A 27,090-nucleotide genomic window follows, 5' to 3' on the forward strand; every position below is an offset into this window, starting at 1 on the left:
ATGTTGAAAATGGGTGGTTTTCCGCTTTAATGTATTTAAATGTTGGCATGGTATATGCAGCAGAGCAGCAGCAACGAACGCGTTTCGGCGTTCAAGCCTTCATCAGCGTTCATCTGCTGGAGACTCCCTAGGTGAGAAATGGACCTCCGGGTGTGACAAAGAACCTATATTCAACCATGTGACCGTTTGAAGGAAGTGATTTGGACATCAATGAAGTGCTCTTGGTTCGGCCTGGTGATGAAATTATACGTCATGAATACATGAACTGAACATCCAGGCATTTCACCTAATTATCAAATGAACAAAATAATCGTTGAAGCTCCTAGGATTGCATGACACTATAGTAGCCTATTATGAGAGACATTTGAGTTTTGAATCATATCTTGTGGATAATATTGAGAGTGGTGGCAGATGCGTGTTTTTCAAAATGGTTGCATATTGCATTTAAAACATTTAGTTGCTCTTTGAACATACATCGTAAGAGGCCTCGCATTAACAATATGTGGTAAGTAGGCTACTCGTGTCCCTGTGTTTATTTCAGATTAAATGACAACCTTTGAAGAGATACTAAAAGATGAACTTTATCAGTCAACCCAAATGTTTTTTTTTTTTACATTGTGCTCATTTTCCTAAATGTTTATATATTCATTGCTGTGTCGAAAAGGGACACTTGTTTTCAGTAACAAAGGAGAAGACTTATAGCAAGGCTAAAAACAGTGAAAGAACCTTGGGAGAAACATGTATTTCCAGAAAAAAATGCAGGAAAGGTACAAGAAAGCCTGAGGTGTTGAAATGGCACATCTGTAGGAAGAGTTATTCTGTGTGCATAGAGCCAATGTTGTCCTGCTGCTTTGGAATAGCACCGCTGGCATTACATATAAGACAAAACACACTTGGAATGTGAACAATTAGACTGGAGGAAAATGGAATTGGTAGGGTTATTTTTGTATATAACTTTGTAACAAACTGACATTCATTTTGTGCGCATTCTGTGCAACACTCTTGAAAACATTCTTGTTGGTTTGAGCTGCCAGGCCCATTTTGATGCCAAATATAGTATTTTTTTAATTACATTTTTACTGTCATGTCATGTGTTCTACCTGCACAACCTTTACGAGTAGATATTTACCTTTTGGGTAACGCTGATCTACAAGCTCACAACACGTTGCGGCACGTTGTGTAATACCAGAGCTCAACCACACACATAAAATTGTCTTTTAGTTCTACTGGATTTCTTCTCCACTAGGCCCTCCGTAACTTGTATCTGTAGTTTTTATTTGTTGACAGAATTGTCCATTTATTTAGTCAGATTAGTTTTAGTCATCACAGCTAAGTTTTTATTTAGTTTTCATCAGTGATGATTTATTTATTTACGTTTTAGTCGACACAATTAACACAGCTGTGCTGTTTACAACTGCCAAGGCATGGTGGGTGGTCTTGTCCGAAGATCTGCCTCACAGTAAGCCTGGTAAAAAAGAATAAAAAAAAAAAGTGCACAGCAAATTGCTATAATAGCCAGTCAACAGAGTCTACAGTATAGCAGCAAAGGCAAAACGATAAGAATGGAGAACATTGTGGGTGGCGTAGTCAATTTGTGAGAGTCAAAGATAAGTTGTGGTGAGTCCACATAATCCTGGCCTAACTCTAATAAGAAGATGAGAAAAGGTGATTGTGTCCCCGATCGAGTGTCCCCAATTTGGACTTATGACGCGATGCTCAACAAGCAAGCAAACCAACTGGCCCCGGAAAAACAATACTGATAGATAGGGTACAGTAAGTTTAGAGTGGTAGTTTTCAGCCCATTTTGTGTCAAGGCCCATTATTTATTGGGCATTTGAGCCACGGACCGCCATTTGATGAGATTTAGCCTCTCAGACCCAACATTTAGAATATTTTGTTGTCGTTGGATAAGATTTTGTCCACAATTCCATGCTATATTGATGTTGGCACGATAGGAGAGACAACAGGCAAACGTTCAAAATAATCAAAATAACAATTATTCTACATTCTCTAATTGTGTAGACTTCTTGTAAATGAAGTAGCCTAATGCAGATGTTTAACAGTTATTTAACTCTTGAGGGCGTACAATGAAACCAAATGGACCCCGTACGGGTCCATTTGGTTTCATTTTACGCCCTCAAGAGTTAAGGATCTATAAGGGTCCATTTGGTTACCAACTCTCCATCATTTAGCTGGGGACCACCTGGAACCCCCTCAAGGACCACTGGTGGTCAATTTTGAGACATGGTCTAGAAATGTGTCCATGTACTGTAGTAGCTATTCGGAGCGGACTGCGTTAGTCTTGCATATTATACTGTTGCCAGACAACTATTCCACTATCTCAGAAATGCTCTATAGAGTCTCAGTCTGGAACTACACCTCCCGAAATCCGAGTCAGGAAGCCTTAAAGGGATAGTTCAGATTTGTTTTAAGTTAAGCTGTATGAAATACTTGCCATTAATATAGTGGATGCATTAAAAGTAAATTAATCCACAAAACTAACGCATTTGTATTGTTGACCTATTTCTAAAATATTTATGCAACTTTCGTTCATTTTTCACCCCTCTATCACACGGAACTATGCTTTTTGTGTCCATATCACTACGCCTAAAAAATAGTTCCATGTGATAGAGGGGTCAAAGTTGAACTTATATATATATATACTCACTATATTAGTATTTCATACAGCTTAAGTTAAAAAAAATCTGAACTTTCCCTTTAATTAAGGCCCATTTCAAATATTATAGTAAAAGAAAATAGCAGATCTACAATTTCTCAATGTGACGTGATGCAACACGTTATAGGTAGCTATTTTCACTGTTATTGCTTTCTCTAAATCTTAGTCATTGCATACATGCAGTCATTCCAACTATAATAAATGCTTTGTAATTTGTAGTTTTGAATGATTTTAAAGCAAGTACCGTCTAAGTGCCTCCTAAATTCTGACCAAATCTTTCTGAAAAAACAATTCAGCTGAATTTACAAAAGAAATCAAAAAGCAAATACTAGGAACACAACTATTTTAGCTATCCGTTATTTAGTATCAATCTCTCTCTCTCTCTCTCTCTCTCTCTCTCTCTCTCTCTCTCTCTCTCTCTCTCTCCCTATATGTGTATATAGATAATTTAATAATGATCTATTATTTGACTTTGAGTACTTGAGTATACTTCATTCACCACTAATGGTGATGAACGTTGTGTGGACCCCGTCGTCTCTTCCCTCAGACCTGTACTCGTTTGCCGTATCAGAGGGCGCGCCCGTGGGCACCACGGTGGGCAGGATCATGGCAGATGACGGTGACGTTGGCATCAACGCCAGGATGAGCTACAGCCTGGAGGACCTGGAGGAGAGCGCCACCTTCACCATCCACACTGACCCCGCCACCCAGGAAGGAGTGGTGGTGCTCGCCAAGGTACAACTTAAAGCAGGCCCAAACGACAAGCGGGGCACGCAGCCACCTGGGGCGCCAGGTCCTTAGGGGCGCCGCTGAAGCACTCCAAAAATATATATTTTTGAAATAATAAAATAAAATAAAAATAAATGAAGTAAATTAAAATCTCTGGTGGGTGACTAGGCGCCCCCTCCCCATTGAACAAATAAACAAGAATAAATACACTTTGCGCCCCTGTTCTGCTCCTCACAACAACACTGTTTCATTTGCTTGAAGTGGGGGATATCGTAATACATTTACCAAACTGGCAACCCCCCAAAAAGCTGTGTTAAGCCTTTAATAAGTACTAATAACTGTCATGTATTGGTTGCTTCGGTCACATGACCAGAAACAGGTAACAGGAAGCAGGTAACAGAATTGTGTAGAGACACACAATGTTTATATTATGAGACCGGGAATTGTAGTCCAGGAAGGAGGTGAGCTCCCAGTGCCCATGACATCATGAACACTTTGAAATACTAATATTTCTAAAATATCTACCCACACAAAAACCTCTGGAAAGTGTTTCTTGTCTCCCAAACATCATTAAAATAAGATCTGGTTGCAAAAGGGGTGAAGTGTACTTCTAAGGTTGCAATAGTACCACAGACGAAAAACAGCGCGCGCTCAACAGGGGCGGTTGGAGGTGCGCGCAATACGGAGCCTGTCAAACAAAGCACTGCGCACACAGTGGCCTCTCCAATATGGCACAGCCGCACAGTGTATGTATCATCTATATGGCAAAGCGCTGATTATCAAAACTATAATAGTAAATACTAAACAGTGTGTGCGTCGCACACTGGTACACAGACCAGAAAAGAGAACACAACAGGAGAGGGGGCATCATTGGCACACAGCGCCAGCAGCAGCAGTGCAGCAGCACAGCGCAGCACAGCGGCCCGAGAAGTACACAATAAAAAATATAACATTAACACTAGTGGCAGTCAGCCCGACCTTCAGAACACAATATAGAAGACATAGGTCTATATATTATCATCACAGCAGCCAGCAGCAGTTTGGCACATCATCAGAATACAATCTGCATTACCTTCCACGTGAACCTTCTCCTCCTCCTTCCCCTCCAACTCGATAACGTTCTCATGTTAGTTTGTTACTTATTTTCTGAGCCATGCAAATAAACAACAACCCGCACCGCACTGACCGGAGACGGAGAGGTTCATATGATGTGCCCCGCGCGTAAAGCTAAACCAGAAACAGGAGTCATTGCGTCAGCACGGATGTAGCCTCGGAAAGCCAGACGTTTTATTTCCAGCATGGAGGTGAGGGGGATATCGTTTGGGGATAAAGTTTGCGCGCTTCTATCTGTTACTTCTCTGACGCAGCGCAGTTCAAACTTCAAATTCAGCCAGTCAATAGTGGGACACAGCTGCAGTTGGTTTTTAATTAAGGGCGCGTTCTGAACTTCTGAATGCAATGCAAACTAATAGACCAATTATTTGTTTACAAACATTGGGACTGGGCGCACGTGTGACTGTTTCATGTAATCAATTCCCAACAGTGTTGCGCACAGAGAACAGCTGATATACAAGCTCACATCGCATCGCAGATGCGACTGTTGTGAGCGTAGAGGTCTGCGTGCACGACACCATCGCGGGACGAAGCATAAATTATACTTGATGGGCTGCAGGTGCGCGTGCAGCCGTGCACAAATAGGCTCTGCTCATCAGCGCACCTCCCGTTCTTATGACAGCGACTGGAGGTTCTGTTTTGAATTGCTATTATTGTTCAAACACAACAGAAACCAAGGATTGACTTCTGTCCGTGACAATAATCAATGCTACAGTTTGAATTCTGTACGCACGCACACAGAGCAAAAAATATGATATGGGGAAAACCTTTTTTTTTTTTTTTTTAACTTTCGACTCCTCCTAATCTGAATCGACTTGTGTTAATGAAATCGATAAATCGATAAATCGATTTTTTTAGTGAATGCCCTAATATGCACACCGTGGCCATCTTGCTAGCAAGGTGGTAACTTTCCCATTGAAAAGTCCTACTGTCTGTATCTGATTAAACAACGTCAAACTCAGCAACATTGCAGCCTATATGAAAAGCTTGAATTATCCTCTTTCTATCTGTAAAGTGTTTGTTTCATAAAAATCCACCGTAGAGTGTATATTATGAGATACTTCCTGTCATGAAATTCCTTGCACTTTTTGTGTTGGAGTTCAGAAGCGCTCGTTTTCAGTAAAGCTGCAGATGTGCAAATTCAAAACAGGTGGCAAGCAGGGCCGTTCAGTGACTTCCGACGAGCACTTCCAAACTCCAACACTTATAGGGAAAAAAAATCACCTGCGAGGAATTTCTTGACAGGAAGTAGCTCATAACATGTCTACGGTAGATTTTTATTAAACAAACACTTTGCAGTTAGAGGATAATTCAAACTTTTCATACAGCTGCAATGTTGGTGAGTTTAACATGGTTTAATACAATCAGATTTCTGTTTGGATGTGTGGGCTGGATGTGTGGGCTGTCAATTGTTACCACATTGCTGGGAAGTTGTTGTTGTATTCCTTTTTAAATGGAATATTTTGTTGATTTTTTAAAATGTATTTATTACACAATAGGCCTACTTACTCTGACATTTTTTAATCCTTCACCTGACAATTAACCCAAAGTATGAATAAAACTAAAACTAACACAAACAATAATAATTAAACTAAACTAAAAATAAGCGTTGTCCGGTCCCCCCCAAATGGTATCGAGCAAACCTGCTCTAAAAATGAATTCAAATTAACTGAATTAGAAGAAAAACTAAAAGTCAAAACTAACTAAAACTAAACTAAACTAAAGAATCCTAAACGTAATTGCTCAACAGTAAACAAACCAGTATGTAAGTGTGCATTTCTAAAGTTACAATAGAATCCCTTGTAAGACCGTTTTAGTACCACATTGACCATGGTCAAATATTACGTAAGAAAGAGGCAAACATTGTGGAAAATAGCCGATCTACAAATCTACAACGCCTTGCAGTGAGAACCGCAGTCAAACTAAATGTAACGCCTACAATTAAAAAGTGCTTGCTTGCCAGGGTGGGGGCCGTGTCCCCGATCAAATGTAATTATTTTCTGGGGTCGCCTTGCGTCCTGAAATGATTGAGAACCCTTGTAGTAAAGCATATTTGTTGGTGGGTTTTGAAATATTGACAATGGTCTATCAAAAATCCCTCCGCCGCGTTGCGTTTTCTTCACACGTATACCCGTCCATTCAGTCAGAGATGGAGCATGTTTGTTTATGGGAAACAGGGGGATTTCAATTTAGATGGCCTTGTCATACTGAATCATTTGAGGAACTATACAGTAATGGTCTGCATGCTGTTTTCTTCTCGCCGACACCGGCCTTCTTAATTGAAAACACAGCATTATGTATATGCACGCTCCTCACAGCTGTTGTCTCGCTTGTCATTGACTAAAAACCATCCCCCCGGTCCAGTCTGACTCATGTCCAGTACTCTGCGAAATAATCATCTGTCTTCAGCACACGTTGGCATCGCCAGGCCGTTGTGAAGCTGTTACTCTCCCATAAGAGTTGTACCAATTTATTTTAAGAGACATTATAGAGCCAGAACGCCAACAAAGTGTTGCAGAGTGCACTTGAAACGTTTGTGTGCTACAAGCACTGTAATGTCCAACTTGTTATATTGAACAAAATATAATACAAGTAGGCCTAAGCTAGGTAATGAAAATCAAGTTATAATTCATAATTCATCTCCTTTCATGTTCCAGGTTACTTCGATTGATTGATTGATTGATTGATTTGTTAGTTTGAGCTTTTTACCCCAATTTACTAGTTATGCAAATACATTCCTCCCCACATAGGCTACAGGGCAGTATTATGCTTGTCTTAAGATACCAGGTCTTATTACTTAACTTTAGACCTGGAGGTGTGGTCAATGCTGTTTGGCCACTCGGAATAGCCAAATGGCATTGATCACGCCTCCAGGTCTTAAGTTAAGTAATACGACCTGGTACTTAAGACACGCATAATACTGCCCACAGTCTTTTGAATACAATTCTGTTAAAGGGACACTTCACCCTTTAATTACATGTTAATGACGATTTAGGAAGATTTAGAACACTTTCCAGGGGTCTTTATGTGTGTAATATGTTATGTTGTTTTAGACATTTTAGATTTTAGCAGTGTCCATGATGTAACAGACACTGGGCTCACTTCCTTCCTGGACTACAATTCCCATAATGCGTTGGTGCACTGCTCCTCCTAGTGGATAGGGGAGGGCTGTCTTAGACTGCATCCATCACGAAGATGCCAAAAGCCGCAAGCGGCAGGCGTCTCTTGCTGGTTTTGAAACAGCTGGTGGATGAAAATGAAGCTCTACTCACGCGGCAAAATGCAGTGTCGGCCAGAAAACGGGAGACCCTTGCCTCCGCGGCAAGTGGAAGCCGCGCCCGAGCGTCATTTTCCATCCACCAGCTGTTTAAAAACCAGGAAGAGAGCTCGTGGCTTTTGGCATCTTCGTGAGTCCACTGTGTGGAAAGCACCCTTACTGAGACAACATGTAGTCCAGTAAGGAAGTGAGACCAGTGTCTGGACACTGCTAAAATCTAAAATATCTAAAACCACATATTACACAAGACCCCAGGAAAGGGTTCTAAATCTTCTAAACATCATTAACATAATTTTTGCAAAAAGGGTCCCTTTAAATTTTAGTCATATTTTAATCACCTGAAATGTTTTACTTCTTGTCTAGTTTTAGTTTAGGCCTACTAAATATCATATGATTTTAGTTGACTAATTCTGCAGTTTATTTTGTCGACTAAAAGTTGCATGCCGAAAATAGATGATCTACAAGCTCACAAAGCGTTGCGCTGCAGCTTATATATCAGCTCTTTTCTGTCTGTGATGCCCACGTGCACCCATGATGACTTGTTTTTATTTGTTGACGAAATTGCCAGTATATTTAGTCATAGTTTTCGTCGTCATAGCTTATTTTTATTTCCTTTTCGTCAGTGAAAAAAAAGTAGTCGACGGTGTTCTGTCATAGTTTTAGTCGACGAAAACAACACTTTTTACCACCCGAGCGCTAGCTGGTAGCATAATTGTAGTTAACCTATGCCAGCGGCTGCGTCCACTTTAAGAGAATCAGTTTCCTCCCCCCTGCAGCCCCATGCACACACATTTGCTATCATTAGCATTAGCGCACTCTGTTTACCTGTCGCCAGAAACGTTTACATGTCGGGAGCGATGCGAAACAAAGTCACAAATGACATCCGAACTTTGGATGGCTGACGATGACCAAGGACAGTGCTCCTAGTTTCCGATTTATGGAGGTTTGAAAATCCTGCTTTGAACCGAGGTAAATGGAGAGGAGTTGCAACGTCCCATAGCTGGTGGTGACGGAGGCGTTGCATAGCAACCGGATCAATGTTAAAAGCTGCTGTGGGGCTCAACCACTATATACACGGAGTATAGAACGGCAGGTTACAACACTTTTTTTCTTGTTTTTCTTCTTTGTAATTATTTGTTCGGCCCAAAATGTTGTGTTTGTTGTCATGATTTGTCACAACTCAAGTTGGCTTTGTCCGCGGCGTAAACGTCTTTAAATAAATCCTTTTTGAAAAGCCTATGGAGAAAATAAATGGGGAATTCACTTCTGGGTCTCACGTCGTCATGAAAGGGGGCGGGACTGCGGCGCTCTATACGAGGGGTACCTGGCTAATAACGTCCCATAGCTGGGGGGTAGGAATATATTCGTACCTCGCGGAGAAATAATGAAGGTATAAGAAAACGGCTAATCTGGAATTAATTTCCTCACCCCCGTTTTATTCCACAGCCTCTGGACTACGAGAGCAAGCGGCGCTTCGTCATGGCGGCCGAGGCGGTCAACGACCACGTGGACCCTCGCTTCCTGAGCGACATGAGCGACCTCCGGGACCGCTGCACGCTCAGGGTCGTGGTGGAGGACGTGGACGAGCCGCCCGTATTCCTCGCCGCCGCGCCCTACGAGTGGAAGGTCGCGTTCTCTTTTTATATGCACCGAAATTATGGAACACAATTCCTCGCAAAGTCAGAGAGGGCAAACTCCACCATAAAAACATGCCTTTTCCGTCCTCCCTTGAAACTTGAGACTTAGAGCAGTGGTGTTCAACCCTTTTCATATCGAGGACCATTATTTATTTTGCCATTTGAGCCTCCGTTGTTGTCGTTGGATAAGACGTGTAACAATAATTTAACTCTTGAGAGCGTAAAAGGAAACCAAATTGACCCGTTAGCGTCCCTTTGGTTTCATGTTACACACTTTTTTTACGTTTTTTTTTTTATGGCTTTTGCCTTTATTTTATTTTTATTTTTTGATAGAGGGACAGACAGTAGGCTGACAGGAAATGGGGGAGAGAGATGGGGGAGTGACATGCAGTGAAGGGGTCATCGGGAGTCGAACCCGCGGCACACTGCCAGACTGGCAGGCCAAGGTGCCTGGACCGCTGAGCCACGGCCCAGGCCTTCATGTTACACTCTTAAGAGTTAGGGTCCATTTGGTTAACAACTCTTCCATCATTTAGCTGGGGACCACCTGGAACCCCCTCAAGGACCACTGGTGGTCCCCGGACCACTGGTTGAACACCACTGCTTCAGAGGGTTCCCTAGCATTTATTTTATCTTCTCAACTAAATCTTTTTAATTTCTAACATTATTTCTATGATTTGGTACATCTTTGGTCCTCACTAATGTTGTTCATGATAAAATATCAATTTTTTTTCTTCTCAGTGAAAGCTGACAATAAAGTTGTATCGTATCGTATCGTATTTTCTCCTCGGTCTGTGTCTCATAGGAGGGCTGTGGGCAGTTCAGAAACCCGTCCACCAGTGATATCATCGTGATATATCAGGAAGATCTTATTTAGACAATTTAAAAAAAATATATATATATATATTTTGATTTGTATTATCGTGAGAACGATGGCTTCCATTTTCACATTGCAACTTTTCAAGACTAGAAAGCCTACAGTTTCTATTAGCTTGGATTCCCTATCGATGATGTAACTGGTGGACGGGTTTCTGAACTGCCCACAGCCCTCCTATGAGACACAGACTGAGTAGAATACAATTGTGCCATTTTATTATGATCATTAGTGAGGACCAATTATATGAAGAGAGGTTGAAAAATGATGAAGTGGTCCTTTAACTTAACTGTGAAGTTCTTGATTTCTGTCCTGTCTGTGAAGCACTTTGAACGGCAACTCTGTATGAAAGGTGCTATAAAAATAAATGTATTATTATTATTATTATTAAGGTGCCCGAGAACGTGGCAGCAGGTACGGTGGTCGGCACCGTGAGCGCCCGAGACACCGACAGCGTCAACAACCCCGTCAGGTAAAAATGACAATAACAATAATAACAATGATAATAATATGGCCCAGCCCTGTCCAAACTGTCAGCAGGAAGAATGAGTGACACGTCGTGTCGAATCATAGACTTATACTGGAGATGTTGTCTGTCAAAACCTGGCTGCACATGTGGAAAGGATGACACAAAAACAGGATTGATTGATGCTCCATGACCTCCCTATCATTCGGAGGGTCAAAATAAAGTTGAGGTCGGCTCAACTTTTTTTTTTTGCCGTCCGTGATTTACAATTGAGGTATTTTAGCAGATACGCTCTTTTTTTTTTTCTTACATTTTTATCCCACAATTTTGCAACCCAATTCTTAACCCAGTGTCAAAATCCTGGGCGCTACACTTCCTCTTTGGGGAGGGCAGCGGACTTACCTCATGCTTCCTTCTATGCATGAGGAGTCCAAGCTGCATGCTTCTTTTCACCTGACAGGGGGGAGTTTATCCGGCCGGACGTAGCGCATGGAAGGAACACGTTATTCCGACCAGTTCCTTTCCCCTCCATCAGGCGCCCCGGCTGGCCAGGGGGAGGCCGTTTAGAGACCAGGATTACTGCATGTTTTTTGTGAGGGTACCTACCCTAGGGGACACAGGGAGAACATGTGAGGGTACCTACCCTAGGGGACACAGGGAGAACATGTGAGGGTACCTATACCCTAGGGGACATGGGGAGAACATGTGAGGGTACTAAGCATGTAACGATACACTCAACTCACGATACGATACGTATCACGATATGAGGTTCACGATACAATTTTTCACGATATTTTCAACACAATTATTTTCCAGACAAATGACCAAAAAATCTTTTTTTTTAATGATTTATCTCCCCCCCAAGTTTTTTTCACAATTCTTTGCAAACATAATTGCCTTCCTTGATGTATTAAAGAGCATCAATGAACGACCATCACCTGGGCACAGTCAGACACATACAGCTCCCCTCTACTACTGAAAGTGCATGGAGTCTGTCTCATTTCTCTCCAAAAGCACGTGAATATGATGGAATATGATTACAGCTCACATTTCATATCACACACTAGCCCCCCCCTAAAAAAAATCGCGATATACGATATATCGTTACATGCCTAGAGGGTACCTATACCCTAGGGCACACGGGGAGAACATGTGAGGGTACCTACCCTAGGGGACACAGGGAGAACATGTGAGGGTACCTATATACCCTAGGGGACACGGGGAGAACATGCAAACTCCTCACAGAAAGGCCCTTTCGCCAACCCCGCCTCGGGTATGGGCACTGATGACACGTAGGAGAGAACACGCCCCCAGTGTCCCCAGCAGGAATCGAACACAGGACCTTCTATCGCTGTGAGGCGACAGCGCTACCGACTGTGCCACCGTGCCCCGGCAGATACACTCTTAATCCAGACGGAGCGATCGCGTGTAGAGAGTCTTGTCTTGTCGTGAAGGGTAATATATGTGATTTTTCAAAAAGGTTACACAAAAAACGCTCTGAATCACTGCAGGCAAGGGCAGCCATAGACAATGCTTTAACTCTGGCAGTGCAATACGTTTTAATTAAGAGTCAGGCCATGATACGACCGCCCCGTCCAAACAGTCAGCCATGGAAAAGAATGGCACATGCCACCCAGCTGCCAGCACTGTGATAATGACGAGGTATGTATGGCGGCGCGCGGGGCTGGAGGCGCGGAGAGTGGCGGGCGGGGGCGGAACGGTCGCTGCTAGACAGCCGCGGCGGGGGCAACAGCGCCCTAGCCCATTTAGACCCGAGGACGTGTCTGTGTCACCCTTATAGATTTTAACCACCTTTAACCATTATTTTAAACTTTTAGCTGTTCAAAAAAAAATTAGCAGATCTACAAGCTCGTAGCGCGGCACCGAGTGGCACGCTACGAGCTTGTAGATCTGCGATTTTTAAAAAATCGTGAAAATGTGGCGCACATCTTTGAATATATTATTCTTTCACAGCAAATGTTTTTTTCACTCAAATCTTTGTTTCTGGAACAAAATATTTTCAGACGGGGGAGGTCGGCGGCCAATTAGCTTACATGTAATATTTGGGGGTCCTTGACATGAAATGGTTTGAGAACCACTGATATGGAAATATAGGCTTTTTTTCTTCTTCATAAAACTAGTCATGATTTAGAAGACATTTGTAGAATGTGGTCTCAGGTCTTAATGGGCTAGACAGCTCCCCTCCGCGGGGGTGAAAAATCATTCCATTTCAAATAGTGTTACTGGCTCCGCTGCATCCGTTCTTTACCCTTGATCTCAGCGGAGAGACCCCGGCCCCGCTATAGAACACGGGGCCACATTTATCTCACATTACTTTAGTAGGAAATGAGCCCTGCTGAATAAATCATGGGCCCATTTTTCTTTTTCTCTTTTTTTTTTTTTTTTTATACCTCGCAGGCTTTTTTTTCTCTATCTATCGCCGCGGTATTATCACAAAGTGAACGCGGGACGCGCCGGAATGTAATAAAGCAGCGCACGGCGGCGGCCGTGCAGGCATATGGAATTCAGATTTGCGCTCATTTGCAAGTGGAGCACGTTTTTGGGCAGAGGAGGAGGAGGAGGAGGAGGAGGAGGCAGCGACAGCGCTTTGAGCTTGTCGTCCACCCCCCCTACCCCCTCACACACACACACACACACACACACACACACACACACACACACACACCCTCACACACACACCCCCACACACACACACACACACACACACACACACACACACACACACACACACACACACACACACACACCCCCCTCCAGAGTGGCAGGTGCTGCACATCATTGGTATAGCCTCAACCTTGTTCTCGGTGTCAGTTGTTGGCCCGTCGCGGTGACATATTGTTGTCACCATCGGGGGGGCAACGATGCATTTTGACACGATGATGATGATGATGATGATGATGATGCCATATGGAGAGGCAATTTAAACTAGCTCTAGTCAATACTGTAGTAGTAGTCGTAGTACTAGTACTAGTAGTAGTAGTAGTAGTAGCAGTAGTAGCAGTAGTAGTAGTAGTAGTAGTTACAGTAGCAGCAGTAGCAGTAGTAGCAGCAGCAGCAGCAGCAGCAGCAGCAGCAGCAGCAGCAGTAGTAGTAGTAGTAGTAGTAGCAGTAGTAGCAGTAGTAGTAAATATTAACGTTTCTTTCTGAAAAAGTCATGTTGCTACATCATTTCATTTTCATGTCAAGGACCCCCTCAATGTTTTATATAAAAATCACACTCGTGTGAAGTGACGGGCGCTCTTATCATCATAAATCACATTCCGTGCTCAGCCAATCAAATCATCGCTATGGGGTACACACACATTGCTCAGCCAATCAAATCATCGCTATATGAGGTACACACAGACACACAAAGCTGGGCATAGGAGGGGCTAGTGGCCCTCAAAAAAAGTGACGCACGCACGCACACACACACACACACACACACACACACACACACACACACACACACACACACACGCACACACACACTCGCACACACAATTGGCTTGATATACGTCCATTATTGCCCCACAATAAGCCATGCTGTTGACAACAACGTACGTGGCCCGAAAGGGATGATGCATCATTCACTCATAATGTTCTCTCAGTCTTGTGTTTGTGTCGTGATTCATCACAGCAGCACGGCAATCAGTCTTATTAGGCCTGCAGGATGGTGGGCTGAGCACAGACGTGACAAACATTCCCTTAGTTTCAAGGTTGTATTATTTTTTTATACACGGTACATACAAGAGTAAGACTTCTTTTTGTTTGGCTTCCTTCAGACAATGCAGCAACAAATATATGATATAACAGGAGACACAGCAGACAATGGGATAGAACATAGAGTGCAAAAAAAAAAGCAAACGGAGTAAAGAAAGAGTATAATTTGTACATGTGCATGTTTTCCCTGTAGTAGCAAGGTTATATAAGGAGACACAGCAGACAATGGGATAGAACATAGAGTGCAAAAAAAAGCAAACCGAGTAAAGAAAGAGTATAATTTGTACATGTGCATGTTTTCCCTGTAGTAGCAAGGTTATATACTGTAGGTGAACTTTGTGTGAACAACTTCACAGTAGGCTGTGTTCCATAAATATGTACAACAAATTTAGTTTTGAAAGGTGCAATTCTAGCTTAATAGTGCGAGAAGAGGGCGAAGGTGCGGGGGAGCTACCGTTTTCCTTTTCCCTGATTTGCTCTAATAATAGGCCTAGGCAATTTCACATCGTCTATTATCTGCAAATGTCTGATTTAATAAGGGGCTACAGCATGAAAAACCTAAACCATCATGATTGTGTAGATACTATATACACCCACACTATAAGTCTACGAATAGCGTTCATATTATTCGATAGTTTTCGGTTCTAGTTTGGTTCTCTAAAACAGTACGTGGTTCCCAAACATTAATTTTTAGCCTGTACGTGACCCAAAAGAGAACCTAACCTAGTGACCTGGACCTAAACTAGTGAAAATAGCTGATCTACAAGCTCACAAAAGCGCCGCGTTTTGGTTTGGTTTTTAACTCAGGAAAATCTTTTTCGGTAATGTTTTTTTCTTTTAATATTTTGAAATAATAATAATTAAAAACAAAATGTATTAAACAAAAAAATATGCAGGGACCATACAAATGTGTCCGTGACCCACAAATGGGTCCTGACCCGCTGTTTGATCTAAAGTTTTCAAGGTGCTTTGCTTCCTCACCTTCTCTACTGTTGTCACAAAGCCCTTTGTTTGGTATCCCTCTTTGTTTGGTATCTGTCGAAATGATAGAAATATAAAATGGAAGTAAAGTGGCTCCAAAGTGGAGCCACTTTACTTCATTTATGAGGTTTTTTTGTATTTTTATAATGGGAGTCAACTGCAGTTGACTCCCATTATAGGAAAAAAGTATTGGTCAAAAAGTATTGGTCAAGTATTGGGTGTCGTAGTGGTATAAGGTAGCTTAGCCACCACGGAGCAGTGTTGGATTCGTCAACTAATGCTATGACGGAAAATGTTTGTCGACCTTCTTTCACTGACGAAAACGAAATGGAAACTAAATGAAAACTAAGCTATGGTGACTAAAACTAAGACTAAATATATTGACAATTTCGTCGACAAATACAAACTATAGACTAAAATGTTAGGAAGGGACTAGTGGACAAGAGATCCAGTACAAGCCATTTTACAACTGCGATGCGTTGTGAGCTTGTAGATCGGCTATTTTCAGCAAGTGTAAAGTAATTACGACGGCGTCATGGCACGCCAAAACACATTTTAGTCGACTAAACCAACTGTAGATTTTGTCGACTAAAATCTTATAATACTTAATATAACACTAAGACATTCCAGGTGAATAAAATGTGACTAAAACTATTCAAGAGACTATGAGCCCTATTAAGCAAGACGAAAAACCCATGCGGTAATACAGATTTCGCCCTCGCTCTGCGCCCTTTCGTATTATGGAAGCCGTGGTGAGCGCTCACTCATATGGAATACCACGTTCCTGCATAATTTAGCATTGGGGGAGTGTCCATATGTTAATTATTTTCGCTTTGCGCTAATTTGCTATTAAGCCCCTTGACCTAAAAACACTCAGCGCATACCGATTCCGCCTGGGTCTGACCACGTCTTAAAAGCAAAAAGCACTGTTTCATTTTACACTTGAGCGGCTCTGGAGTGCTGCTGGAGTGTTGCCATGTCTGTTTATTATAAGCGGCTTCTTTTTCTGCAAAGATGCTTGTAAATATTGGTAGTTGTGGTTGCTTTTCTTGTTTCTAAAGTGCTTATTTGGGCTTTTCTCCTAATGTTGTTTAAACCAGTGATCCTCACACAGCGACATTCCCATGTCAAGGACCCCCAGATTAATGCATTTTCCCAACTAAGCCAGTGACCCCCATGACAGATTTGTGTTTTTAAATGTTTCAATAACATTTTTCAAAAATATTCCACAATTGTCACTTTTTTCAAAGATTACTTTTGAAAATAGCAGATCTACCAGCTCACAATGCATCACATTAATTCATTAAAACAATGAACTCTGACTGCAGGGGGATATATATTTATAATGATCATTCTAACAATGTGCAAGAAAATATGTAAAAAGAAGGAAGAACTTTATATTTGTGGACAATCAAAATATGCTGGAAATTTTAATGTGGTGTCATTAAAAGGAATCTTGATATGGCAGACTCACTATCTAGAAAATAAAAACATGGCACTTCATTTAAAATAGGTTGTAGACCCCTGTTATATGCGATTCTTTTGGGAGTATGTTTATAGACCTATTTACTTGTTTCTATGACACATGGCAACAGCGAGTTTTCTGGCTTTCTCGTTGAGATTATAAAGGGTCATATATCGCTCATTTCTCAACCTTTTTTAGAAATTAAAACATCTCCATACTCATTGGGAGGTTTGCTTTCATACGCTGTATCACACCCGACTCAATTCTTCTTCAATAATATGCTACGAGCGAAGACCATAACATTGGGGCCGCAGCAATACGCATGGCGCACGTATGGCATTTCAACTCATTCCTTCGTCGTGACTCGAATGAAATAAAATAAAATAAACGTTATTTTACTGGTGTTTTTCAATAGAAACAAATAAAGAGCGTGTGTGCAACAGTCAGTGCATATACGTGCATGCACTATAGGCTATATTTCCTCCTTGTCGGGATGGTGAGCTGAGCTCTTCACAGCCCGTTTGTCTTTCATATTATTCTTATAATATTTGATATTATAAACACTCATGGTTCTCTCATTTCTCAACCATTTTTTAAAATGTAAAAATCCCCATATTCATTAGGAATCTTGCTTTCATTCGCTGTATGGTACATGGTTCTATTTTTTATCGAATTAAACAATATCAAACGAACTTGTATGTTCGGGGGTTAGACGATTCTGGGAACATTACGCATGGATTGCCAATTTGCCAGCAAATGCTGCTCGCAGTTCCATTCCGATCTGAAAGGTATAGGTAGGTGCCATTTCAAAGTCTTAGTTATTCATTTATGAATCAAATGAACTAGAATAAAGATTTTTACAGCTGTTTTTCATGCTTAGAACAGGAACAAATTAAGTGACGATGTGCGTATATCTCCCTCCCTTAGCATATGGCTGCGCCGCTGTAATGACTTTCCAATGAAAACTGCAAGTTACTTAACAAAATAGAGACATAGGCCTACAAGCTATGCACATCATGGCTGTGACAGCTTGTGGATCTGTTCTTTGGAGGCATAAAGGTGACAGCATGCAGTGCAATATGAATAATTAACCCAAATGTGACAAAGTCATGTCATGTCTATGGTGCCAGTCTACTCTGCAGAAATGTAATACCACTTGCCGAAAAGGGCGCATCATCAGCTGGTGTCGTAAAGAGAATAGTACGGACATGTTCATTGGGTAAGCCTCAAAACTCCCTTAAACACTCCCATGACTAATTCAAGGCCGTTTTGCTCACACCACGGGGTGTCGAAAGCGCTTCTCACCTGGCCCATAATTGTAATATGACATTGCACCCGCCCCCACGTCTTAAAAACTGTAAAATTATATGTAATTAGATTCCACTTGCTTAATAGGGCCCTTTGACTATGACTAATCCACCATGGTGCAAAGCCGGCTTTGTTGAGCATCTATACGAACAGAATTTTCCTGTGTTTGGGGGAGGGAAGCCGGGGCTGGGAGTGTGATATAATTGTCACTGCATGTGTTGTGCGGGAGGAGGAGTAAGACGAATTAGGCTCTACGACGTCCTCCCAGTGGGGGCTCTTCCTCAGTGGCAGATGAGTCAGTATAGGATACAACAGCTCATTCCTGGCAGATTAGTCAGTATAGGATACAACAGCAGTGACAATGCACAAAGAAAAAAGCATTGAACAAACTGTATATGTGGAAAAAGCACATTTGGACTTTGATGTGTTTGTGAGATTCACTGTTAATTTTGTTGACTATAAGACTAAAGACTACATCGACTAAGGTTTTTGATATTTAGTCGACTAAGACTAGACTAAGAGTAAACAATTCAGAAGACTAAATAGGACTAAGACTGAATGGTGTGTTATTCAAAAGACTAAGACTAAATCCTTTCTGGCAAAATTAACATTGCATTAAGACTAAGACTAATAAGTCGACTAAGGTTTTTGATATTTAGTTGACTAAGACTAGAATAAGCCACATATTGAGGGAGTTCCAGGGGGTCCCCAGCAAGATGATATTTAAGAACCAAATGGACCTTTAATGGGTCCATTTGGTTCCATTTGCACACTCTCAGAGTTGATTGTGAAATCTCTGATTTTACAATATAATAGAAATGCCGTTAAAATGGCCGTCCGTAGCTTAATGCATGTTAAACTGGGGGTCCTTGAAATGAAAACGGTTGAAAATGGCTCCTAGAGCAGTACAAATGGTGGTCCGGTCCACATATTGATAAATGTCAATGAGGGGGTCCTTGCCTAACCTGGCTAATAAGCCAGACTCAAATCACACTGTCGTGTGGTATTTGAGTCTGGAGATGCTGTGTATGGATCTTGTTTCCCGGGGGGCGGGTTCAAACATTTTCTCTTTGACGCAATTGGTTAGAGCTACTGTCAGTCAAAGGTCTCAAGCATTGAACGTCACTGTACCAAAGCCCGCCCATATTGCATACCGTGTCCCGATTGGCCACACCAGTTCTCTGGTGTAGGAAATGGGCGTACAATAGAGCCTCTCCAGACCGTAATCCGGCTGATTAGGTCTGGCTTATTAGCCAGGCTAGTCCTTGCCGTCCTTGACATGAAAATGTTTGAGAACCATTGCCTTAGTGTGTGGCTTTGTGCATGCATGTGTACTAGTGCTTGCTAACTTGTGCCAATTATGGTGATTTTTCTTTTTCTTCTTCTTAGATATGCAATTGACAGAAGCAGCGGCGTCAGAAAAGCTTTCAAAATTGACCCAAATAACGGGACCCTAACTGTGGCTAAGCCTCTGGACAGAGAGACCGCAAACTGGCACAACCTTACCGTTTCAGCCACGGAAACAAGTACGTTCAAATGTGTAATTGTTATATACATAAGCATTGTGTAAAGCAGTGGTTTTCAACCAGTGATCCGGGGACCACCAGTGGTCCTTGAGGGGGTTCCAGGTGGTCCCCAGCTAAATGAGTTGGTAACAAAATGGACTCTTATTGCAACTCTTGAGAGCGTAAAATGAAACTTATTATTGTTAAACATCTACATTGCTACAATAAGTCTACACAATTAGAGAATGTAGAATAATTGTTATTTTGGTCAACGTTTGCCTGTTGTCTCTCTTACGGCAGGGGTTCTCAACCTTTTTGGCCGGGGACCCCCGGAAATGCTTTGGCCATGTCTCGCGACCCCCGCCCCGCCCCCCTCCCCACCGCCAATACAAACTGACTGCAAAAATAACCTTAATAATAGAGAAAATATATCATAAATTAATACTGAAACCAGATATAATCATTAAGGAAAGTTTATGCATGTACTAAGTGTACTATGTAAACGCTTCATTTCCATTTTCCAGCCATTCAGTTGCAAAAAAAAATCATAATTTGGCGACCCCCCGAGGGGTCGCGACCCACGGGTTGAGAACCTCTGTCTTATGGTACCAACATCAATACAGCATGGAATTGTGGACGAGATCTTATCCAACGATAACGACATATTCTTTAGTTTTGTGTCTACAAGTCTGAATCTCATCAAATGGTGGTGCGTGGCTCAAACGCCCCGAACATAATGGGCCTTGATGTGAACAGGGTTGAATAAACCACTGGTTTAAAGCTCTCAGTCGCCACGACTGATTTCAGTCATTTGTATACAAAGTCTTCTGTGGAAGCATGTCGGGCACCAAACAAAATAGCAGATCTACACACGCTCACAACACGTCGGAGCCGCTATGTGTTGTGAGCTTGTAGATTGGCTATTATAGTTATATTTAGATGACAGTAGGACATTCACTTCTAGTAATTTGTATATATATATATTATTTTCTTATCAACTAGTCAACTAGTACCAACAAGGTCGACTAGTGGATTTACTAGTCGACTAGTAAACTAGTCGACTAGTTGCTTAATGCCCTAGATGACAGCGTATTTGAAGTGGTCAAAACTTAACAATAGAATTAATGTTTAGAAGCATCTTCCATAAACAAATGAATGGTCTCAGAAATGTCATAAAAAGCAATGTGTCTTCAACTGGTAAGCTGTATATATGTAGAACATACAGCAACATAAGGTTTTGGAACGATAATACCTAAACATCACCATTACACTTCAAGTCAAAAAGATTTTATTTTTGCTTTATTCCGTACATAACTCATTTAGACCTGACACCAGATTCTACAAAATGTCTTCTAAATCATGACAGTTTTCTGAAAAACTGTCAGTGGTTCTCAAGGTTTTTCATGTCAAGGTAATATAATTGGCCGCTGACCCCCATCTGAAAATACGGTATGTTGTTCCAGGGACCCCCAGAAGCAAAGATTTCAGTTAAAAAGTTCACTCTGAAAGAATATAATACATTCAATGATTTGTGCCACATTTTCACGATTTTTCACAAATAGCAGATCTACTATGAGCTTCTAGATCTGCTATTTTTGAATAGCTGAAGTATAACAATGCTTAAAACTAGGGATGTCCCAATCATGCTTTTTGCTCCCGATGATCCGATTCCGATCATTTGGTTTAGAGTATCTGCCGATACCGATTTTTCCCTTCATATGTCACAATAGTACAATATCTAAAATCACAGACAATATCCAGTCTAATATAATGATATGGATATAAAATTGATACTAGAGATGTCCCGATCACGTTGTTTTTCTCCCGATCGTATTCCGATCATTTGGAAATGACTCGGATCGGGACAACCTATACTTAAAACACCAAAAGGGGTTCCCGTCCTGAATGGAATAAGCATTCTGGTGTAGATCTCCCCTTAGATGAGGAAAAAAGCCATCCACCATATGTCTGGCGGTAATGTCTTGATGACAAATGTAAAGTGTCACCCTGGAAGAAGGCAAAGACATTCAACTTCCCTTGTAAAGGATGCGTTTTATGGTCGTGTCCATATGGTTCCGGCTCCCGTCTTGTGTTTCAAAGGGAACATTGGAGACACAGAGTGCCCATTCTTCTTGTGAACAACAGCTTTGTCACTCTGAAGTATTATTTTGGACAGAGCTGTTACAAAGCATTTATGAGACAGCAACAACACAATGCACCCGACGGACTCTATATGGCAAAATGTCAGCGGAGGAACATAACAAAGTAAATTTACTTAAGTACTGTACCTAAGTACAATTTTGAGGTATTTGTACTCGAGTATTTCCAAATTCCAGTACTTTTACTTCTGCTCTACTACATCTCCGAGGCAAATATTGTACTTTTACTCCACGACATTTGTTTGAAAGCTTTAGTTACTAGTTACTTTGTAGATTTAGATTATTATTACAAAATACATTAACCACTTCAACACTATACACATTTCGACCATTTGACAATAGCAGATCTACAGTAAAGCTCAAATTGCTTGTGAGCTTGTAGATCTGCCATTTTCAAAAATATTTTTTTATACATTTGAAAACTTGAAATTGAACATTCTGCATAATCTTTACGTGAATTTAGATGCCAATGCTTTTGTACTTTTTGTACATTTTGAATTCCGAAACGTTTAGTTGTAAAAGTGTATTCTATTGCAATATTGAAACTTTTACTCAAACAATGTATGTAATGCAAGTACTTTTTTTTCCACGACTGCTTCTTCCCAACTGCAGAACAGGCCCGTTTATCCTCCTCAGTGTCGGTGTTCATCAAAGTGCTCGACATAAACGACAACGTGCCACGCCTCGCCAGAGATTACCAGCCGTATATCTGTGAGGGGACTCAGGCGGGAGAGGTACAGAGACTTATGATGCGTTGGTGCTTCAAGATTATATCCCAGCAATGAGAATCTCTGTGGAATTATAGGACAATTAAGATTGTCAGTAACACATTATCATACAACAACAGCTGTGGGCATGGCTTAAGTTCAGGTGGGTGGTGCTAAGGTGAAAACCAGGTATCTAAAAATGTCTTCTACATCCTGAAAAAGCTATGTTTCTATGTCAGTCGTTCTTCGATTTTTCAAAAATAGCAGACCTACAAGCTCGTAGCGCGCCACTCGGTGGCGCGCTATGAGCTTGTAGATCTGCTATTTTTCAATAGCTAAAGCATAACATAATGCTATCACCAAAAGGGGTTCCCGCCCAAAATGGGTTAATGAACTGGTGGGTGTGGCCACATAAAAACATAATTTTAACAGATTCTGTACACTTTTTGGAAAACAATAAAATACATAAATCTTCCTCCTAGTATAATCATAGTACCTGATGATTTTTTTTGTTGGGGGGGGGGGGGGGGGGGGGGATCACGGCACTCCATCTTTAAGCGCATCAATTGTGCATGGAAGTATTGCACATATTTTAATACAGTAGGGGCTGTGCGGCTGAGACTAACCTGATATTCAAATCACATAGTAGTGAACAGTTATAATAATATCCATAGGTTATTGCGCTGAGACCATATATATTACTATATTATTAAATCCTATTCATATCCTGGCACACAGTACCATAGTATTGTCTCTGTCGGCTGGAAACCTGACCAGTCCAAAACGTTTCTGGATTCAAATTCAAATGCATTAAACGTAGCAGATCTACAAGCACGAAACGCATTTTGAGCTTGTATAGATCTGCCACTTTTGATGCTTTTGTATGACGTTGTCATGTGACCCAGGGGGTCGTTAATCCATTTTGACCTGAGATCAGATTCTAAAAATGTCTTCTAGTTTTAACTTCTAGTTTTCTGAAAAAGCTATGTTTCTATGTCAGTCGTTCTTCGATTTTTCAAAAATAGCAGACCTACAAGCTCGTAGCGCGCCACTCGGTGGCGCGCTATGAGCTTGTAGATCTGCTATTTTTCAATAGCTAAAGCATAACATAATGCACCAAAAGGGGTTCCCTCCCAAAATGGGTTAATTCACGTAAAGAAATACGAAAAGAAAGTTAGAATATGGAGATAAGAGTATACGTTCCTCTGCACTCATTGTGAACCATATTAAAATGTCAGAGAATAAGATACAGCTGGATTGTACAGTAAGGGCTACTGTATATGCACTGATAACATCGTTATCTGTGGAGCTGTCGATTCTGAGTGTCACATCTCAGAGGATGATGCTTTCCTTTTTTACATCGCTGTTGTCAGGCAGAAACCTCCTATCTCCTAACCTCCTATCTCCTAACCTCCTATCTCCTAACCTCCTATCTCCATGATATATATATATATATATATATATATATATATATATATATATATATATACATATATGTCGAAGTGTCCTTGGGCAAGACACTGAACCCCAAATTGCTCCCGATGTGCTGGTTGGTACCTTGCATGGCTTCCACTGCAATCGGTGTATGAATGTGTGTGTGAATGGGTGAATGTAATGCACAATCTATGTAAAGCGCCTTGGATAAAGGCGCTATATAAATGCACCATTTACCATTTTATATATATATATATATAGCAGATCAGCAAGCTCGAAACGGATCGAGCTTGCGTGTGGATCCGCTCCTTTTGACAATTTTGAAAATTGAATCCTAATTAACTAGTTTTGGTTTCCACCCGACAGAGACGATTATGGTACAACATTGAGCACGCTGTCCTTATGCTTATTATCGCTGTGTGTGTGTGTGTGTGTGTGTGTGTGTGTGTGTGTGTGTGTGTGTGTGTGTGTGTGTGTGTGTGTGTGTGTGTGTGTGTGTGTGTGTGTGTGTGTGTGTGTGTGTGTGCGTGTGTGCGCGTGTGTGCGCGTGCGTGCGTGATTCAGGTCATTCAGCTGCTCAGTGCCGTGGACCCTGATGACCCCGTGGAGGGTCACCACTTCTACTTCTCCATGGTCCCAGAGAGGCACATCAATCCCAACTTCACCATCAGAGATAATCAAGGTCAAATTTTCCTTTTAGTATTGTTGTTATATATGCAAACGTTTGGAGGCAGACTGTCGCTGCAGGAACCCGCCGTGCTGAGGAGAGACACATCTCCTTGTTGCAGGCGAAGAGACAGAAGAGGAAACTGCGTGAAGCAGCCCCCACTCCTGTTCCAGTCCCCTCTCGTTTTGTCTGCGCAAACTGCGCTAAAGACTGTCACTCCGGAGCAGGGCTGTCCAGCCACAGCCGCCGCTGCAAAAAAACATGACCACTCAGGCGCAATCCATCGTCAACACTGACGGACGGATGCCTATGATGATGATGATCTGCCTCCACCACCATCAATGTCGCCATGTTGGCTTGCGGTGGCCATTTTTGGTCAAAATTAAATTTTTGACACGGACATACGAATACGCCATAACAGTTCTGTAACTCTGAGAGTGTTCAAATGGAACCAATGCAGTTTGGTTCCATGCCTACTATAGCCATGCGATCATTGTTTTGGCCTTTGTTCCTGCATACATGGTCTCTATCGCCCGGAGTGAGTTGGGAGGGACACTGTAGGCCTTAAGGATCTTCAGCATTGTGGATCGAGTCAAATGCGTTGTTGAAGTCCAATGAAGCAGATACATTTAGCGTATAACCACCTGCCAGATAAGCATCATTTCAGTTCAGTCAGATAACTCACGAATTGATTGAACAAATATTTATTAGAATGAGAATACAAGTGTGCATATAATATCCTATCTTGCCGTTCGGCTCTGCTACATTTTTCTCCCTGCTGATCGGCACAATTATACAAGCATTAACCATTAAGAGCAGGGAGATAGATACACAATAACAACCCCCCCCCCAATGGGGAACACGATAGCAGAGCCCACGGGGTGGCGGTGGGAGCAAACGGCGCATAACAACACCCAGGAACGCGTATGCAGAGGAAGGAACTTGCAGCAAGAATCCAGCCTTAGGTGAGCTTAAATATCCCGCCCATTTGGTCAGCTGATTGCCACGTCAGCGAATGACATGTGGGTCTTGCGTAACACTGAATGAGCCCCTCGAGTATATCTGACTGAACAAGCTACGTATCATTAGTTTTCGCGTCAAGGACCCCCAAACTGAACGGACATATGTCTGACCGTGAACCAAACATATGCATAAGTAATAGATCCATAACCTCAGCTTTGCGCCGCCTTTCAAGCTTGTTGATCTTCCACTTTTGATGCCTTTGTGGTTGATTGATTGATGTATTCATTAACAGTTTGCAGAATTACAGTACATTTCAAGCACAACTCAATACAAAAACTGTTAACTGTGGACGACACACTGATAAAGCATTACACTTGCATTGTTTACAACAGGGTCCACCCTTTTCAATTCATCAGAGTGTGGGACGCTGTATGATCAAGTATAGGGCGTTAATTTACGAGAAGAAAAAAAAACACAAAAAAGTTTGAATACGGAGATAAGGGTGTTCCTGCTCATTTTAATACGGAGATAAGGGTGTTCCTGCTCATTCTACACTGTGCAAAGCAACGTGTAATGAAATGGCAAACGTGGACACAGCTGCGCTGTAACTGTAACTCAAATTAAAGCAATTTAGAATACTGTGCACAACAACAATGTTATTGTCTGAAGCGTTCCTTTGTGGGCATTTTCGAGATAACAATACCAACGTTTTGAAATTATATAATATATTTTTGGAACCAACAAATGACAATACAGAAGAACTTCAAAATTACACTCTCTCTCTCTCTCTCTCTCTCTCTCTCTCTCTTAGAGTTAGTCTCGGTGGAAATCTAAAAATGTGACGATGAAAACTAGATAAAGTCGTCGTACAAGTTACTTATAAGCTGGCTGGCTGGCAGGGTGGATTCTGCACAATTGCCAGTAGACCCCCGAGGAGTGTTGTTTTGGAAAATCTCTGCTCTATAAATGTATTGCAGTCAGAGGCAGGCCGAGATAACTTTTTGCAGGATAATTTAAGTTACCAACCATGCTCGGGTGCCAAAGCAAAGTGGCTCCAGTCCATACATCCACCTGCAACCACTAATTTGCAGTGCAGCATAACCATAAGGCCATTACAGCCAGAGGAATATACTATTCATAAATATTTTGTTAGCATCCATTCCAAAGTTATATAGTGTATTATCGTCTCTGTCGGGTGGACCCCTCATTACAGATGTGCCATTCCAAACTCTTCGTGCTTTCCTGATCTTTTCCTGAGGGTTTAGTGAAAATGCATGTTTTATTCCCGAATTATTAGCCTAATGCTAATTCTACTGCTTTGCTACTGAAAAGCAGAGGAACTCATGGGAATCTGAATAGAATTAACATATAACACCTCGGCAAATGGCCACCTTTTCTCACTGAC

General features: G+C 41.7%; 1 protein-coding gene across 2 annotated transcripts in view; it reads left to right on the forward strand.

The window, feature by feature from the left end:
* The window catches only part of cdh19 (cadherin 19, type 2), a 171,733-nt gene that overhangs the window by 136,279 nt on the left and 8,364 nt on the right, over positions 1-27,090 (forward strand). For both annotated transcript variants that reach the window (XM_079489456.1, XM_079489455.1), the window contains 6 exons: positions 3,225-3,412; positions 9,243-9,422; positions 10,700-10,779; positions 19,640-19,776; positions 22,527-22,648; positions 24,620-24,737. In XM_079489456.1, the coding sequence (XP_079345582.1) occupies positions 3,225-3,412; positions 9,243-9,422; positions 10,700-10,779; positions 19,640-19,776; positions 22,527-22,648; positions 24,620-24,737 (825 nt within the window). The remainder of the gene's footprint in view (positions 1-3,224; positions 3,413-9,242; positions 9,423-10,699; positions 10,780-19,639; positions 19,777-22,526; positions 22,649-24,619; positions 24,738-27,090) is intronic.

The sequence above is a fragment of the Electrona antarctica genome (genome assembly GCF_951216825.1).
Source record: "Electrona antarctica genome assembly, chromosome: 20".
Lineage (NCBI taxonomy): Eukaryota > Metazoa > Chordata > Actinopteri > Myctophiformes > Myctophidae > Electrona > Electrona antarctica.